This window comes from Schistocerca serialis, chromosome 1, assembly GCF_023864345.2.
Source record: "Schistocerca serialis cubense isolate TAMUIC-IGC-003099 chromosome 1, iqSchSeri2.2, whole genome shotgun sequence".
In the NCBI taxonomy this organism is placed as follows: Eukaryota; Metazoa; Arthropoda; class Insecta; order Orthoptera; family Acrididae; genus Schistocerca; species Schistocerca serialis.
In genome coordinates this window covers 1,072,766,336-1,072,782,635 of record NC_064638.1, presented here as the reverse complement: position 1 = coordinate 1,072,782,635, position 16,300 = coordinate 1,072,766,336, and the positions used below count along the sequence as shown (strand labels likewise).

General features: G+C 43.0%; 1 protein-coding gene across 1 annotated transcript in view; it reads right to left on the bottom strand.

Moving 5' to 3' along the window:
* Positions 1-16,300, bottom strand: part of LOC126455449 (zinc metalloproteinase nas-14-like) — a 135,456-nt gene that overhangs the window by 58,918 nt on the left and 60,238 nt on the right. The window contains exon 2 of the mRNA XM_050091204.1: positions 5,206-5,333. Within this exon, the coding sequence (XP_049947161.1) occupies positions 5,206-5,333 (128 nt within the window). The remainder of the gene's footprint in view (positions 1-5,205; positions 5,334-16,300) is intronic.

The window sequence follows — 16,300 nt, the reverse complement described above, 5'->3', positions numbered from 1 at the left end:
ATAGAGACTGGCTTGTTCTAGTAAGCGTATTAACCACTGAGGAGCAGGTATTAAATTAGTTTTTTCGGATGCAAAAAAGCTATTTTTGATTCCAGAATAGTTGTTTCTGACGGTTTCTGCTATACGGTATGCATCTGATAGTTTTCTCTGTGACCTAATATTGTATCAGCCAATGCTTCGTTGTTAAGACTCATTGTACACCTACAAATATACACTATTCGACATTGTAACTATTTTACGAGAAGCACATAATAAATGAATTTCGGCATAGTTCCCAAAACAATAGATCTACGAAAACTTCCATTCCACTGTATTTCATTGACACCCTCAGATGAAGCACATGCAGTCGAGTATCTTCTATTTCGGTAGAAATTTGTTGTGGGAGAAGCATAAAATTTCGGGTGTTCCGTCATACATGGCCACGAGATCATCACGAAAATCTACTTTTAAATGTTTTTTCACCTTAAGTTACATTTGACACATTAAAGACACTCGTAAGCTGTTTTGGTGTAGACGAACAGTGATCAGTGGCTCGTGAGGCAAGCGGGAATGTGTTCTCGAAACTTCGTTAATAACCGAAATACAGCCCTACATTTTTCTATACAGAACGGAGCTATCTTTTACCACCATATTAGCATATCAGCAGCAAATTTGTTATAAGCAATGCTGCTATTCACGTACAGTATGTTGCTGCTTGAATGTCCAGATATCGATTCGTTAGAAATGCATTAATCATTCTCAGCAGTACAATGCCGTTCACTAACGAAAAATTTGTTGACAAGCTGTTAATTTATGGCGAATTTCACTAAAATGCAACAATAACAACGGAACTATATGCTAATGAAACAGGAAATGGAGTAAATGATATTTGTACTTGTAACACCCTCTGCCACTCACTTACATCTAAGCTTACACTATGCAAACCACTGCACCACGTATCTGGGTATCTTCCCATTCCATTCAGGTATGGAGCGCGGAAAGAATGACTGGCTGAATTCCCTTTTCATGCGCCATAATTATTTTAATCTTGACTCCGCGGTTCCACACGGGACCCACATATACAGGGTTGTACTACATAACTGGATTCATCAAAACTGATTTTTGACATTTCTTAAAGTAGGCTTTCGTGGGATAGTTGGCATCATTCTTCAACTGTCTGGCAGTCGAGGTTTTCTGTGACGCTCTCCCGAGATTCGAGCACATCTTTCACAATTCGTGCTGCGCTTCTTTGTGTAAATTTCAGTACCATCTATTACTGCTATTTGGTACGGATCACACGCACTTGAACAATGTTCTAAGTCGCGTCGCACGAGTCTTTCGCAAGTAATCTTCTTTTTATACTCCTAGTACTTTCTTGTCGTCCTACCAGTGGGTCCATGTCCGCCACCGGCTTGACCTACGACTGAGCGTATGTGGACTAACTGTTTCATATGACTGAGCAAGGAAGCGTAGCGGTTGTCACACTGGACTCGCATTCGGGAGCGACACAGTTCAAATCCACCTCCGTCCATCCAGAGTTAGGTTTCCCGTGATTTCTCTAAATCGCTCAAGGCAAATGCAGGGATAGATTCTTCGAAAGGCCACGGTCGATTTCTTTCTGCGACCCGAGCTTGTGCTCCGTCTCTAATGAGCTCGTTATCGACGGGACGTTAAGCCGTAATTTTCCTTCCCTCCGTCTCTCATCCCCACATATTGTTATACACAGGTTATTTGTGTAAGTTGACTGATTACACTCGTGCCTCTTATATATTGTAATTAAAGGATACTGTTCGTACGTTTTTATGGGTTTGTGCCCCAGTCTGAAAAAAATAAAAATGGAACCCTTATAGGATCGCTTTATTGTGTGATTCTCTGTCTTGACTTTTAAGAACCTGTTTTCCCAGGAACGGGTAGACGCTTTAAGCTCAAATTTAGTCACATATTAAGTTCTATGGTTCCTTGGCGGTGTCAAAATTTTAAGCTTCCAAATCAGTCAGAAGAAACGGCCATTTATGTCACATATTTTGCTACTCGAGAACTCACTCATCAAAACTTGTAGGATTCTTTCTGATGATCTAGAATTATGAAATTTGGCAAGAAGCAACTTTCACACTACAGGTAAAGGAAAAAATACGAAATTTTTAAATTTGTGATTACACAACAAGAAAAAATATTTTTTGTTATTTTTTTATCCGTCTGTCTGGTAATCTATCCCTCTATCAAGGCCGGCCGGAGTGGCCGAGCGGTTTTAGGTGCTTCAGTCTGGAACCACGCGACCGCTACTGTGGCAGGTTCGAATCCTGCCTCGGGCATGGATGTGTGTGATGTCCTTAGGTTAGTTAGGTTTAAGTAGTTCTAAGTTCTAGGGGACTGATGACCTCAGAAGTTAAGTCCTATAGTGCTCAGAGCCATTTTTGAACCTCTGTCAAGATCCTTTCTCTCTGCACCAGGCTAGAGTATCAAGTTAAAATTTATGTCACGTGCTACGGTCTATGGTCCCTTGGCCGCGTAAAAAATTTAAGCTTCTAAGTCAATGCTCTGAAAAGATTCGGCCATTTACATTATAGATTCTCAAAATCGAACTTGCTCTTCAAAACCGTTGGGGTACTTTCCGTTGACCTAGAATCATGATATTTAGCAAAAAGCAAGGATTCACAGAGAAGTAAAGTAAAAAGTCTGAAACTTGTTAAATTATAATTGCATCACAAAGAAAATATCTTTTTGCCATTTGAATATACATTGCATTCATTGCATTAGACGGATATTACTGCATACAAACATAAAATATAAGTTGCAGTCATGTTTTAGTAGGTAAATAAAAAATGTTTTGTCAAAATCTTTTCTCTCTAGATACATGAACTGAAGTCTGCTGCTCACTTCTTTCTGTACGTCCGGGCCAGTCGGAGGAACTGCTGTAGAGGTTTTGATACGGTCTTCGAATTCCCGGAACTAATATCTTGCCAGTATCGATATCGATGGCAAATATCATTGATATTCTCGACTTCCAGGATGGATTGACTATATATAAAATTACGTTTGTACGGAAACCTTAGTGCGCGAGTCCTGCTCGCCTTGACAAGTTTTTGCTTTGTTATGTGAAGTGCACTATTGCATTTTTCTGAAAATGTAAGACAAGTTGCCAATTTCTGCACCACTTTGAAATCTTGTGTAGATGTGGCTGCATATTTGTCTAGATTTTTTCGGCTAGAACTTCATCACACGAACGGTGGTCATAAAGTTTTAATTAGCACCTCAAAAAATAAACAAACTTAGTGTGCGCTGTCTCCGCTGTAGAGTGAAAATTTCATTCTAGAAACATCCCCCAGGCTGTGGCTAAGCCATGTCTCCGTAATATCCTTTCTTCCAGGAATGCTAGATCTACAAGGTTCGCAGGAGAGCTTCTGTGAAGTTTGGAAGGTAGGAGACGAGGTACTGGCGGAATTAAAGCTGTGAGGATGGGGCGTGAGTCGTGCTTGGGTAGCTCAGTTGGTAGGGCACTTACCCGCGAAAGGCAAAGGTCCCGAGTTCGAGTCTCGGTCCGGTACACAATATTAATCTGCCTAGCGGTTTGTTGCTTTAATTTTGTATTCCAATGTATATTGCCATACAGGGAAGAATTTTAATTGAAAGTCAGTTACCGAGTGTCGACGAAGAAACATTGCATCGTAATTCTGAACAAAACAGGAACTGCAATTTCTTATTTATTCGCCGACACTGGGCAAGCGGCTGTCAATCAAAATGTCTCCCCTGTACGGGAATATAAAGAATGGATGCACGGGTGCTGGTTGTAGACACATAGTTGGCGACATATGGAAGTTTGGTTCTGGCCGTGAGTTATGTTCGGATAGCCAAATGGTAAGGCGACAGCTCGCTATAAGAGGGAAATCTGGGTTCGAGTCTCAGTCCGGCACAAACGAAATGGTTCAAATGGCTCTGAGCACTATGGGACTTAACATCTGAGGTCATCAGTCCCCTAGAACTTAGAACTACTTAAACCTAACTTACCTAAGGACATCACACACATCCATGCCCGAGGCAGGATGCGAACCTGCGACCGTAACAGCAGCGCGGTTCCGGACTAAGACGCCTAGAACCACTCGGCCACAGTGGCCGGCTGTCTGGCACAAATGTTCATTGTCGTCACTCCATTATACAGCTGATGGTTGTCCATATTCGCAACTGCGAATATATTTCATGTTGTTGTTGTTGTTGTCTTCAGTCCTGAGACTGGTTTGATGCAGCTCTCCTTGCTACTCTATCCTGTGCAAGCTTCTTCATCTCCCAGTACCTACTGCAGCCTACATCCTTCTGAATCTGCTTAGTGTATTCATCTCTTGGTCTCCCTCTACGATTTTTACCCTCCACGCTGCCCTCCAGTACTAAATTGGTGATCCCTTCATGCCTCTGAACATGTCCTATCAACCGATTCCTTCTTCTAGTCAAGTTGTGCCACAAACTCCTCTTCTCCCAGTTCTATTCAATACCACCTCATTAGTTATGTGATCTACCCATCTAATCTTCAGCTTTCTTCTGTAGTACCACATTTCGAAAGCTTCTATTCTCTTCTTGTCTAAACTATTTATCGTCCATGTTTCACTTCCATACATGGCTACACTCCATACAAATACTTTCAGAAACGGCTTCCGGACACTTAAATCAATACTCGGTGTTAACAAATTTCTCTTCTTCAGAAACGCTTTCCTTGCCATTGCCAGTGTACATTTTACGTCCTCTCTACTTCGACCATCATCCGTTATTTTGCTCCCAAAATAGCAAATCTCCTTTACTACTTTAAGTGTCTCATTTCCTAATCTAATTCCCTCAGCATCACCCGACTTAATTCGACTACATTCCATTATCCTCGTTTTGCTTTTGTTGATGTTCATCTTATACCGTCCTTTCAAGACACTGTCCATTCCGTTCAACTGCTCTTCCAAGCCCTTTGCTGTCTCTGACAGAATTACGATGTCATCGGCGAACCTCATGTATGAAAATGATAACGATATTGTCTAATAAACTAGCTATCGACGACATTCCGGTTCGAAAATGAAAATAACATAAACAGCAAGAGTCCCAACACGTTTACCTGGCACACGACTGAAGATACTTCGACATCTGTCGACGACTCCCTATCCAGTGTAACATCCTGATCCAGTTTCAAACCACCGCAATGTGGGGTGTCCGGCGGCAAGTGCCGGAAGCTGAAAGCGGCGCGCTGCGACTGACCTGTCGGCCACGGAGGACGCTGGCCACCTGCGAGGGCTGCAGGATGATGTCGCCCTCGAAGAAGCCGGCCTGCTCCGGGTCCCCCAAGGGCGCGGTGCCGCCCTGCGGGCCCCACAGCCAGACGCAGAGCCAGAGCCACACACAGAGGCAACGGCAGAGGCGGACGCCTCCCGCGGCCATCGCCGGCCGCTCACTGCGGCCCTCCAGGACCATTAAGCTATCGGCGCCCATGATACGCCGGGCGTTAATGCGTCCGCGACACCCGTATCTGGGCCGGCAGAGCTAGGCCGCTTGCGCAAAGCCCGCCGGCCACGCCGCATCCTCCGGCTCTAGCGGGCTGCTGCCGCACAGTCCTAGTTGAAGTGCGGCTACTCGCGGAGATCCGGTGTGGGCTCTAATTACCGTACGACCGGGAAACTTGGCGGATATTCGAGTGCTTTAATGTGGGAAAAAAAATTAGTTCCAATTTTGGCCACCAGGTGCAAATCTGGCGCTGTACAGCATCTCGTCGACGTCACCGGTGTCCACATTGAACAAAGTGTGTAAATGGTGGTTAATAGTAACATCAACATTATGCCTTTCGTTCTTGCTTTACCATTTCTGCCCATGTTTCCTTTCTAATCCGTTACATATGGAAACATTTTTCATTCACAGCGCCAGGTTTGCACCTGCTGTCGAAAATTAGAACTAGTTTTTTTCCGGCGTAAATCGGTATTGGTTGGTTGGTAGATTTGTGGGTGGGGACCAAACAGCGAGATCATCAGTCTCAACAAAATGGTTCAAATGGTTCTGAGCACTATGGGACTTAACACTCTCAGAGCGTCGTTGCGCGAAAGTGGTAGGGAGACACGACTTAGAACAAATAGACACCACGCAGAATGTTAGAACATCTGTGGTCATCAGTCCCCTAGAACTTAGAACTACTTAAACCTAACTAACCAAAGGACGTCACATACATCCATGTTGGAGGCAGGATTCGAACCTGCGTCCGTAGCGGTCACGCGGTTCCAGACTGAAGCGCCTAGAACCGCTCGGCCACAGCGGCCGGCTTCAGTCCCAACAGATTATGGAAGGATGGGGAAGGAAGTCGCGCCCTTTCAAAGGAACCATTCTGACATTTGCCCGAAAATATTTAGGGTAATCAAGGAAAACGTAAGTGAGAATGACCGAACGCGGTTTTGAACATTTGTCCTGCCATTGCTCCACCTTGCTCGGTAAATCGGTATTAACGCATTAGAGTATATACCAAATTTCGCTGCCATACGATAACTACAGTCCTCACTGGACCTCCAAGACTAGCTGCATTTTAATTATAACCATCTGGTACGTCAGTGCTTCACTGACGAGAGTCTCGTTTACCAGTTTATGAGCAACAGCAACAGGAGACGTACCCCCAGAATTTCTGACGAAGAAGCACGCTGGGCAAAATATCAGTCACTCGTAGGAGACATCACGCTGTTACTGTGAAGCAACACGTCTATGCTTGATAAGAACCTCAGTTTGGCGAGGAAGGCACTCCATAAGTTTCTGCAGATATGTCATATACGCAGAATATAGAAGTAAATTGAGGGGCCCTTCCTTTGGCGAAGGACCGGAGGGCATGTGCCCTTTATTCACATGATATCTTGCGAACCATGGTTGAAGGGTATCAGACGGATGCCATATTCCTTGACTTCCGGAAAGCGTTTGACTCGGTGCCCCACTGCAGACTCCTATCTAAGGTACGAGCATATGGGATTGGTTCCCAAGTATGTGAGTGGCTCGGAGACTTCTTAAGTAATAGAACCCAGAACGTTGTCCTCGATGGTGAGTGTTCATCGGAGGTGAGAGTATCATCTGGAGTGCCCCAGGGAAGTGTGGTAGGTCCGCTGTTGTTTTCTATCTACATAAATGATCTTTTGGATAGGGTGGATAGCAATGTGCGGCTGTATGCTGATGGTGCTATGGTGTACGGGACGGTGACGTCGTTGAGTGACTGTAGGAGGATACAAGATGACTTGGACAGGATTTGTGATTGGTGTAAAGAATGGCAGCTAACTCTAAATATAGATAAATGTAAATTAATGCAGATGAATAGGAAAAAGAATCCTGTAATGTTTGAATATTCCATTAGTCGTGTAGCGCTTTACACAGTCACGTCGATTAAATATTTGGGCGTAACATTGCAGAGCGATATGAAGTGGGACAAGCATGTAATGGCAGTTGTGGGGAAGGCGGATAGTCGTCTTCGGTTCATTGGTAGAATTTTGGGAAAATGTGGTTCATCTGTAAAGGAGACCGCTTATAAAACACTAATACGACCTATTCTTGAGTACTGCTCGAGCGTTTGGGATCCCTATCAGGTCGGATTGAGGGAGGACATTGAAGCAATTCGGAGGCGGGCTGCTAGATTTGTTACTGGTAGGTTTGATCATCAAGCGAGTGTTACGGAAATGCTTCAGGAACTCGGGTGGAAGTCTCTAGAGGAAAGGAGACGTTCTTTTCGTGAATCGCTACTGAAAAAATTTAGAGAACCAGCATTTGAGGCTGACTGCAGTACAATTTTACCGCCGCCAACTTACATTTCGTGGAAAGACCACAAAGATAAGATAAGAGAGATTAGGGCTCGTACAGAGGCATATAGGCAGTCATTTTTCCCTCTGTTTGGGAGTGGAACAGGGAGAGAAGATGCTAGTTGTGGTACGAGGTACCCTCCACCACGCACCGTATGGTGGATTGCGGAGTATGTATGTAGATGTAGGACACCCTCCCCCCTTCCCTACCTCCCCCCCCCCCTCCCCCCTCACCGTCTTTGGGCATCTACAGCGCCTAGTGCAGCACCAGTCGCTTTGCTGTTTTCACTCACTACCCCATCTCGCCTTTCTGTCGGATTTGCTTTAGGCTTGATAGTTTTCAAGTTAAGAATAAATTGTTCATCTTACGGTTGTGACGGCAGAACGCACAACTATGTTTACGTGTGGACGGGACCAAAGGCGAATGACAGTGCTCGACAGCACACCATTGAAGCACCTACCTTGGCATTGTACAATCGCGTTATAGACATAGTTCTTTACTACTTCTGCATGTTCTTGGCGTCTGCTGAAATGGATTGTCATCGCGCAAATATACGTTATCGAAGAGTACGTTCAGATGGAAAAATGTTGATAAATAATGTAGCTCAGTTCTGTCGAGAAGAAGAACGGAAAGGTTTGCTCGCTTAAAACAATTTAAAAATAGGATAACAGGGCGTTCATACGAGGGTTATTCGGAAAGTAAGGAACGATCGGTCGCGAAATGGAAACCACAGTGAAAATCCGATGAAGTTCTGCACAGGTGTGTTGGGCAGCGTCTCTAGTATGCCCGTCGAACGCATTACGTCGTTCTTTTTAGTTATGAGCACACAGGGAGTACATTAAGATACCTAGAACAGTAGTGTCTCCCACCAAGCGCGAGGGCCTGGTGAGAAATTTCGCCTGAAGCTATGCAGCCAAACTTACATAACTGTCGTGCGTTTTCTTCTTCAAGACAATTCTTAACCGCATTCTTCAGGGGCAATAAAGATGCTCCTGTATCTTTATCAGTTGGAAATGTTTGATTACCCACAATATAGCCCGTAATTGTCTCCCTCTGAGTTTCATCTCTGCTCACATGAACCGCTGTCTATGAAGAAAACATTTTGGCACAGACAATGAGCTGTAGGCCAGCGTAGAGAATTGGCGGCAAGTGTTGGTGGCTGCTTTGCAAATAAAACAGTTTTTAATTTCACTGTGGTTTCCATTTCGCGACCTATCGTTCCTTACTTCCTGAATAGTCCTCGTACTTTCTTGGAACAATGAGAGGAAACCAGAAAGTGCGAAAAACTTAAAACTGTGATCTGATCCCCAATTCCAGTTATTAGATCGTAAAACAACAGTTTTATATTAATTTCTTATGGTTCTCTCTAGATGAATGTATTAATAGCAGTTATATTAAAGGTTCGCTTTGGTTAGTAGACAGTAACACAAGTTTTTTTTTCATTCCCTACGCTTTCCTGTAAAAGATATTAAAAGCATAAGTACCGTTGTCTCGTAAACGCAGAGCTGCAGTGTTCAACCGCAAAACAAGTTTTGCTTTCCTGTTGTTTATTTCGATTGTTTTTCTGTAGAAGTGTGTTAACGGAATGTATGTTTGTTTTGTTTGCTGCACTTATACCAAGTACAGTTAATTTTGACTGAGCTCAGTTGTATCACTCGTGCGTCATTTAAAACAACCAATACAAGCAGAACACCTGAACAGTTCGCAGGGCGTTCAGTTAAAACGGCAGCTGTAAAGCAAACAGGTTATACATAAACAAGCGAATAAGTTGAACTTCCTGGAAGATTAAACTGTGTGCCCGACCGACCGACCGGGACTCGAACTCGGGACCTTTGCCTTTCGCGGGCAAGTGCTCTACCAACTGAGCTACCGAAGCACGACTCACGCCCGGTACCCACAGCTTTACTTCTGCCAGTATCTCGTCTCCTACCTTCCAAACTTTGCAGAAGCTCTTCTGCGAACCTTGCAGAACTAGCACTCCTGAAAGAAAAGCTTCATCTACAGTAAACAATTTTTTTAGGCAAATTGGATGATATGAAATTTCACTCCCTGTATATCATTGACTTCTTCTTCTTCTCACCTTGTGTCTGTATATTATTGACTCAATAATAAATTTCATTTAATAGCGACCAGAGGATACAACTCAATTACACTATACATTATGCTCGTTACCAGCACTATAGAAACTGCAAAAGGGTGGAAATTTAAGGAGATGGGATCTGGATAAACTGAAACAACCAGAGGTTGTACAGAGTTTCAGGGAGAGCATAAGGGAACAATTGACAGCAGTGGGGGAAAGGAGTACAGTAGAAGAAGAATGCGTAGCTCTGAGAGATGAAGTAGTGGAGGCAGCAGAGGATCAAGTAGGTAAAAAGACGAGGGCGAGTAGAAATCCTTGGGTAACAGAAGAAATATTGAATTTAATTGATGAAAGGAGAAAATATAAAAATACAGCAAATGAAGCAGGCAAAAAGGAATACAAGCGTCTCAAAAATGAGATCGACAGGAAGTGCAAAATGGCTAAGCAGGTATGGCTAGAGGACAAATGTAAGGATGTTGAGGCTTATATCACTAGGGGTAAGATAGATACTGCCTACAGGAAAATTAAAGAGACCTTTGGAGAAAAGAGAACCACTTGTATGAATATCAAGAACTCAGATGGAAACCCAGTTCTAAGCAAAGAAGGGAAAGCAGAAAGGTGGAGGAAGTATATAGAGGGTCTATACAAGGGCGATGTACTTGAGGACAATATTATGGAAATGGAAGAGAATGTAGATGAAGATGAAATGGGAGATACGATACTGCGTGAAGAGTTTGACAGAGCACTGAAAGACCTGAGTCAAAACAAGGCCCCGGGAGTAGACAACATTCCATTAGAACTACTGACGGCCTTGGGAGAGCCAGTCCTGGCAAAACTCTACCATCTGGTGAGGAAGATGTATGAGACAGGCGAAATACCCTCAGACTTCAAGAAGAATACAATAATTCCAATCTCAAAGAAAGCAGGTATTGACAGATGTGAAAATTACCGAACTATCAGTTTACTAAGTCACAGCTGCAAAATATTTACACGAATTCTTTACAGACGAATGGAAAAACTGGTAGAAGCCGACCTCGGGGAAGATCAGTTTGAATTCCGTAGAAATATTGGAACACGTGAGGCAATACTGACCTTACGACTTATCTTAGAAGAAAGATTAAGGAAAGGCAAACCTACGTTTCTAGCATTTGTAGACTTAGAGAAAGCTTTTGACAATGTTGGCTGGAATACTCTCTTTCAAATTCTAAAGGTGGTAGGGGTAAAATACAGGGAGCGAAAGGAGGATAATGGAATGTACTCGAATTAAGTCGGGTGATGCTGATGGAATTAGATTAGGAAATGAGACACTTAAAGTAGTAAAGGAGTTTTGCTATTTTGGGAGCAAAATAACTGATGTTGGTCGAAGCAGAGAGGATATAAAATGTAGACTGGCAATGGCAAGGAATGCGTTTCTGAAGAAGAGAAATTTGTTAACATCGAGTATTGATTTAAGTGTCCGGAAGCCGTTTCTGAAAGTATTTGTATGGAGTGTAGCCATGTATGGAAGTGAAACATGGACGATGAATAGTTTGGACAGGAAGAGAATAGAAGCTTTCGAAATGTGGTGCTACAGAAGAATGCTGAAGATTAGATGGGTAGATCACATAACTAATGAGGAGGTATTGAATAGAATTGGGGAGGAGTTTGTGGCACAACTTGACGAGAAGAAGGGACAGATTGGTTGGAGATGTTCTGAGGCATCAGGGGATCACAAAGTGAGCATTGGAGGGCAGCGTGGAGAGTAAAAATCGTAAAGGGAGACCAAGAGATGAATACACTAAGCAGATTCAGAAGGATGTAGGCTGCAGTAGGTACTGGGAGATGAAGAAACTTGCACAGGATAGGGTAGCATGGAGAGCTGCATCAAACCAGTCTCAGGACTGAAGACCACAACAACAACAACTAGCACTTTCTTTGTGATAAGAATTGCACACGATGTTGTACCTTAAATTTGGAAATATGTTACTGTGTCAACAGGATGAATAGTTCATTGATTGTAATCATTACATACAAATGTCTTTTATATAACATTATCATGCCAACAATATTTATGTTACAAGGATCACTTTTAGGACGTACAATTTAATGGATTGCCATGCTTTACAACGTAGCATCACGTAGACTAGCTCTCCTCATGCCATACCTAATGAAGTTCGTTTGTTGATAGTAAGCACAACATGTTGCCAAAACAGAACTAATCTTGTATTAATTGTAATCTCTGACTTCTTCCATTGCAGATCTTTGTTTATTTCAATCTTTGGTATTATACCCTTCGGTATTCTTAAGTTACGTGTGTCTTTGATGACATTTTGCGTTTTAACTGCCAGCAGTTTTTACACAACCTGTAATATATTGTATTCTAACATACTTGTGTGATTTATAACATTATCCAAATTACATGTAATTTACATACCACTGTAGAAAATCGTTGTATTGCTGTGATGAGGATTCTTTTATGAGTAGCACGTTTTCTTGGTCCATTTCATGTGTCCCTTCGGAAGTACTGACTATAATTTTTATGCATAAAAGTGCGATTCTTAAATTTTTCTTTCTTTTCGTCTATCGACACTTCGTAAGTTTTCTGCTTTTGGTTATTTAGTTTTCCAGTGATGATGGTAATAAAAACTGAAACCAGTCGAGAATAAAGGTGGATGTGTACAGCTGGTGGCTATAAAAATGCTTTTTTTAAAAAAAGTTCTATAGGATTAAGATAAACAAAAAAGCTTCATGGCCCACGACCATACGACCTGGAACATTCACAAGCATCCTGGTTCTTGCTCACGGTAATGTGAATGAGTGGTCCCGTGTTATGGTTCGAGAAACACCCCCAAAACGCCACAGAAACACCTTCCGTCAGATTTACGTTCTCCACACACTGTGAGTCAAGCGCTCTCGACGCTTTGTATTATTTGGAGAGACAAAACCGCGACTCGTCTGAGAACGCTACACGTCCGCTGTCTGCTACTCTTCAGCTCCTGTTTTGTGTGGCACATTGAAAACAGGTAGCGTTATATGTCGCTGTGAGCAATGGCCTTTTGTGAGCGACCCGACTCCAAATCTCCGAGCGAGGTGGCGCAGTGGCTAGCACACTAGACTCGCATTCCCTAGTCCGGCCATCCTGATTTAGGTTTTCCGTGATTTCCCTAAATCCCTCCAGACAAATGCTGGGATCGTTCCTTTGAAAGGGCACGGCCGACTTCCTTCCCTGACCAGATGAGACCAATGACCTCGCTGTCTGATCTCCTCTCCCTAACAACCCAACCTCCCCTCCACACCATGCAGTTTCCTTCTCAATATTCGCTAGGAAACTGGTTGAGATAGGCACGTATTCTCTGATAGCAATGATTCCTGTCGGTTTCGAAACCGATTGGGTGTGGCAGTCGTCTCCAGTCCCTTTCGGTTAGGATATTTTTACGCTCACTGGTCTTACACCTCGTTGCATGATCGAGTGATACGTGTCTTTAAACACGTTGGACAGCGCGTGTCCATCCACTAACCGATAGGGCAATTACATTCAAGGTGTTGTTATGGGAGGGTCCACACACGCTAGCTGCTTCCTGCCATTCTCAAACGTATCTTCTGCGGCCCGTCTCACTTCACTGTTTCCATATAACCAACTGGCACATACACACTGCTTCACTGCCATGACTCACGTCGTCGGTGGTGTGTCACATAATCTTCTGGTACCAGTTCTGCACCAATTACAGCACTCGAAAGTGACCAGCGAACTCTTTTAAGGGAGTGAATAAGTTTGTCAGGCTATTTATTTATTTTCCGTGTCCAGATACACATGCAAATGGAAGAACATCAGGATGTGGATAGTAATAATGGAACAATATTGACTGTAATACACTCTAAGAAAAAAAAATCACAACACACCACGAAGGAATTATCAGAATGGGACGCAAATCGGTAGATGTGATGTACACGTACAAGTAAACAAACGATTACAATTTCCAAACAAATTTGCTTGGTATTGATTGAGTTGTTGGACGTCCTCATGAGGGATATCATACCATATTTTGTCCAACTGGCGTGTTAGATCGTCAAAATTACCTGCCGGTTGGAGGGCCCGACAACCAGGGTCATTGTCTGCACTGCCATTTCTTTTCACAGAAATCTGCTTGTCATCCGCAGAATCATTACGACACAGCGGTAGGTCGATGATATTCTACGAATCGTTCTGTTGCTCTTTGTAGCAATTTATCCTGAGCTTATATGTCTTCGTGCTTACCAAGCCTTACCTTGGCCACCTAGGTCGCCGGATCTCTACCCAGTTGAGAACGTTTGGACCATTTTGGGCATGGGACCTCCAACAAATTCGAGATTTTGACGATCTAACGTGCCAGTTGGATAGAATTTAGCGCCATATCCCTCAAGAGGAGATCTAACATCTCTATCAATCAATACGAAGCCGAATAACTTCTTGCATAACAGCCATAGGTGGACCAACGCGTTATTGACTTGCTCAATTTGTGAAGCTCTTTCTGTTGAATAAATCATCTAATTTTTCTGAAATTATAAGCATTTGTTTGTCTGTCCTGTACATCACATTTAACGATTTTCGCCCCATTCGGATAATTCCTTTGTGGGGCGTTATTTTTCTCTTAGAACGCAATATGACCTCATGGTCGATCAGTTTCAAATGTTTAAATAGAGAAGGTTAGGTTAACAAACTGAGCCACGCATGTTCATTGCATATAACTTGCCTACAAGGTTGGTTACTTAAACGTTCTGCAAATCAGATAAATCAGATTATGAACTTGTTACAAGTTCATAGGATTCAGTCAAATGTTCAGTTATGTCCACTACTCTTCATTACGCAAAGTAAATTGTATCTAATTTTCAATACGTTTCTCTCCTTTTAAAATTGCAGTGAGATAGTGTTGCAAATAATTTCTTTGGGCTAAACTTTACATAGGTGAGGAAATTTTTCAGGATATTTACATGAAATTCGAAGACTTAAAAAGAATGTAGGCAGCTTACAATTTCCGTAAAATGCTGAGCTGGAAGTAGATTGTTAAGAATATATTCTCGTTAGTAATGTCAATCTTTAACTTCTTTTGGCGAGGAATACTCTCTGTATTTGCGCTAATTTGCTTTCTGTGTGGTTATTACGTCGTCTGTCTTCCGTTATTTTGCTGCATGGTATTAGAATTCCTTCATTTTATCAACCAAATACTCACCAGTTTTTATGCTGTGTTTATCCCTATTCTCATTTCTGCTACTCTTGATCATCTTCTGTTTCGTTTGATATACTTTCTATCAATATTCTGCGCTCGTTACACTATTGATTCCGTTCAACAGATTCTGTGGTTCTTCCCCACTTTCTCTGAGGATAGCAATGCTATCAGCGAATCTTATCGCTGCTATTCCGTTACATTTTTTTTAGTCCCAATTCTGAACCTTTCCTTTATTTTCTTCGTTGATTTTTCGATGTACTGGTTGAACAATAGAGCAGGAAGACTGAATCACTGTCTTACACCCTTTTTAATCCGAGCACTTCTTTCTTGGTCTTTAATTCTATAGTTCCTCCTTGGCTATTGTACCAATCGTATATCAACCGCCTTCATCTACAGCTTGTACAATTTTTTTTAATGATTTGGAAGTTCTTCATCATTTTACTTTGACGAACGCATTTTTGGCTCTACTAATCCGGTGAAAGTATCTTTATTTTACTTAGGCTTAGCCTCCATTAACAAAGGCAAACTCAGACAGGCCTCTTTTTTGCCTTTTTCTTCTCTAAAGCCAAAGGAATTGTCATCTTGTGTATCTACATCTACAAATGTACGAGGGGCGTTCAGTATGTTATGCAACACATTTTTTATCTCGGCCAATTTCGCCTGAAGAAATGCCGAATCTCTTATGCGACATCGTGAAATATTCCCGCTTCAGACTCTAAAGTCTTATGAAGTTCCGATAGGTTGGTTGGTTGATTTGGGGGACGGGACCAAACAGCGAGGTCGTCGGTCCCATCGGATTAGGGAATGATGGAGGAGGAATTCAACTGTCAACTTTCAACGGAACCATCCCGGCACTTGCCTGAAGCGATTTAGGGAGGCCGCGGAATGGCCACGCAGTTTAAGGCACCCCGCACGGATTGCGTGGCCGCTCCCGCCGGAGGTTCGAGTCGTCCCTCGGGCATGGGCGTGTGTGTTGTTCTTAGCATAAGCTAGTTTAAGTAGTGTGTAAGTCTAGGGACCGATGAGCCCAGCAGTTTGATCCCTTATAAATTCACACACACGTTTTTGATTTAGGGGTTGGGTTGATTTGGGGGAAGAGACCAACTGCGTGGTCATCGGTCTCATCGGATTAGGAAAGGATGGGAAAGGAAGTCGGCCGTGCCCTTTCAAAGGAACCATCCCGGCATTTGCCTGAAGCGATTTAGCGAAATCACGGAAAACCTAAATCAGGATGGCCACACGCAGGATTGAACCGTCGTCCTCCCGAATGCGAGTCCAG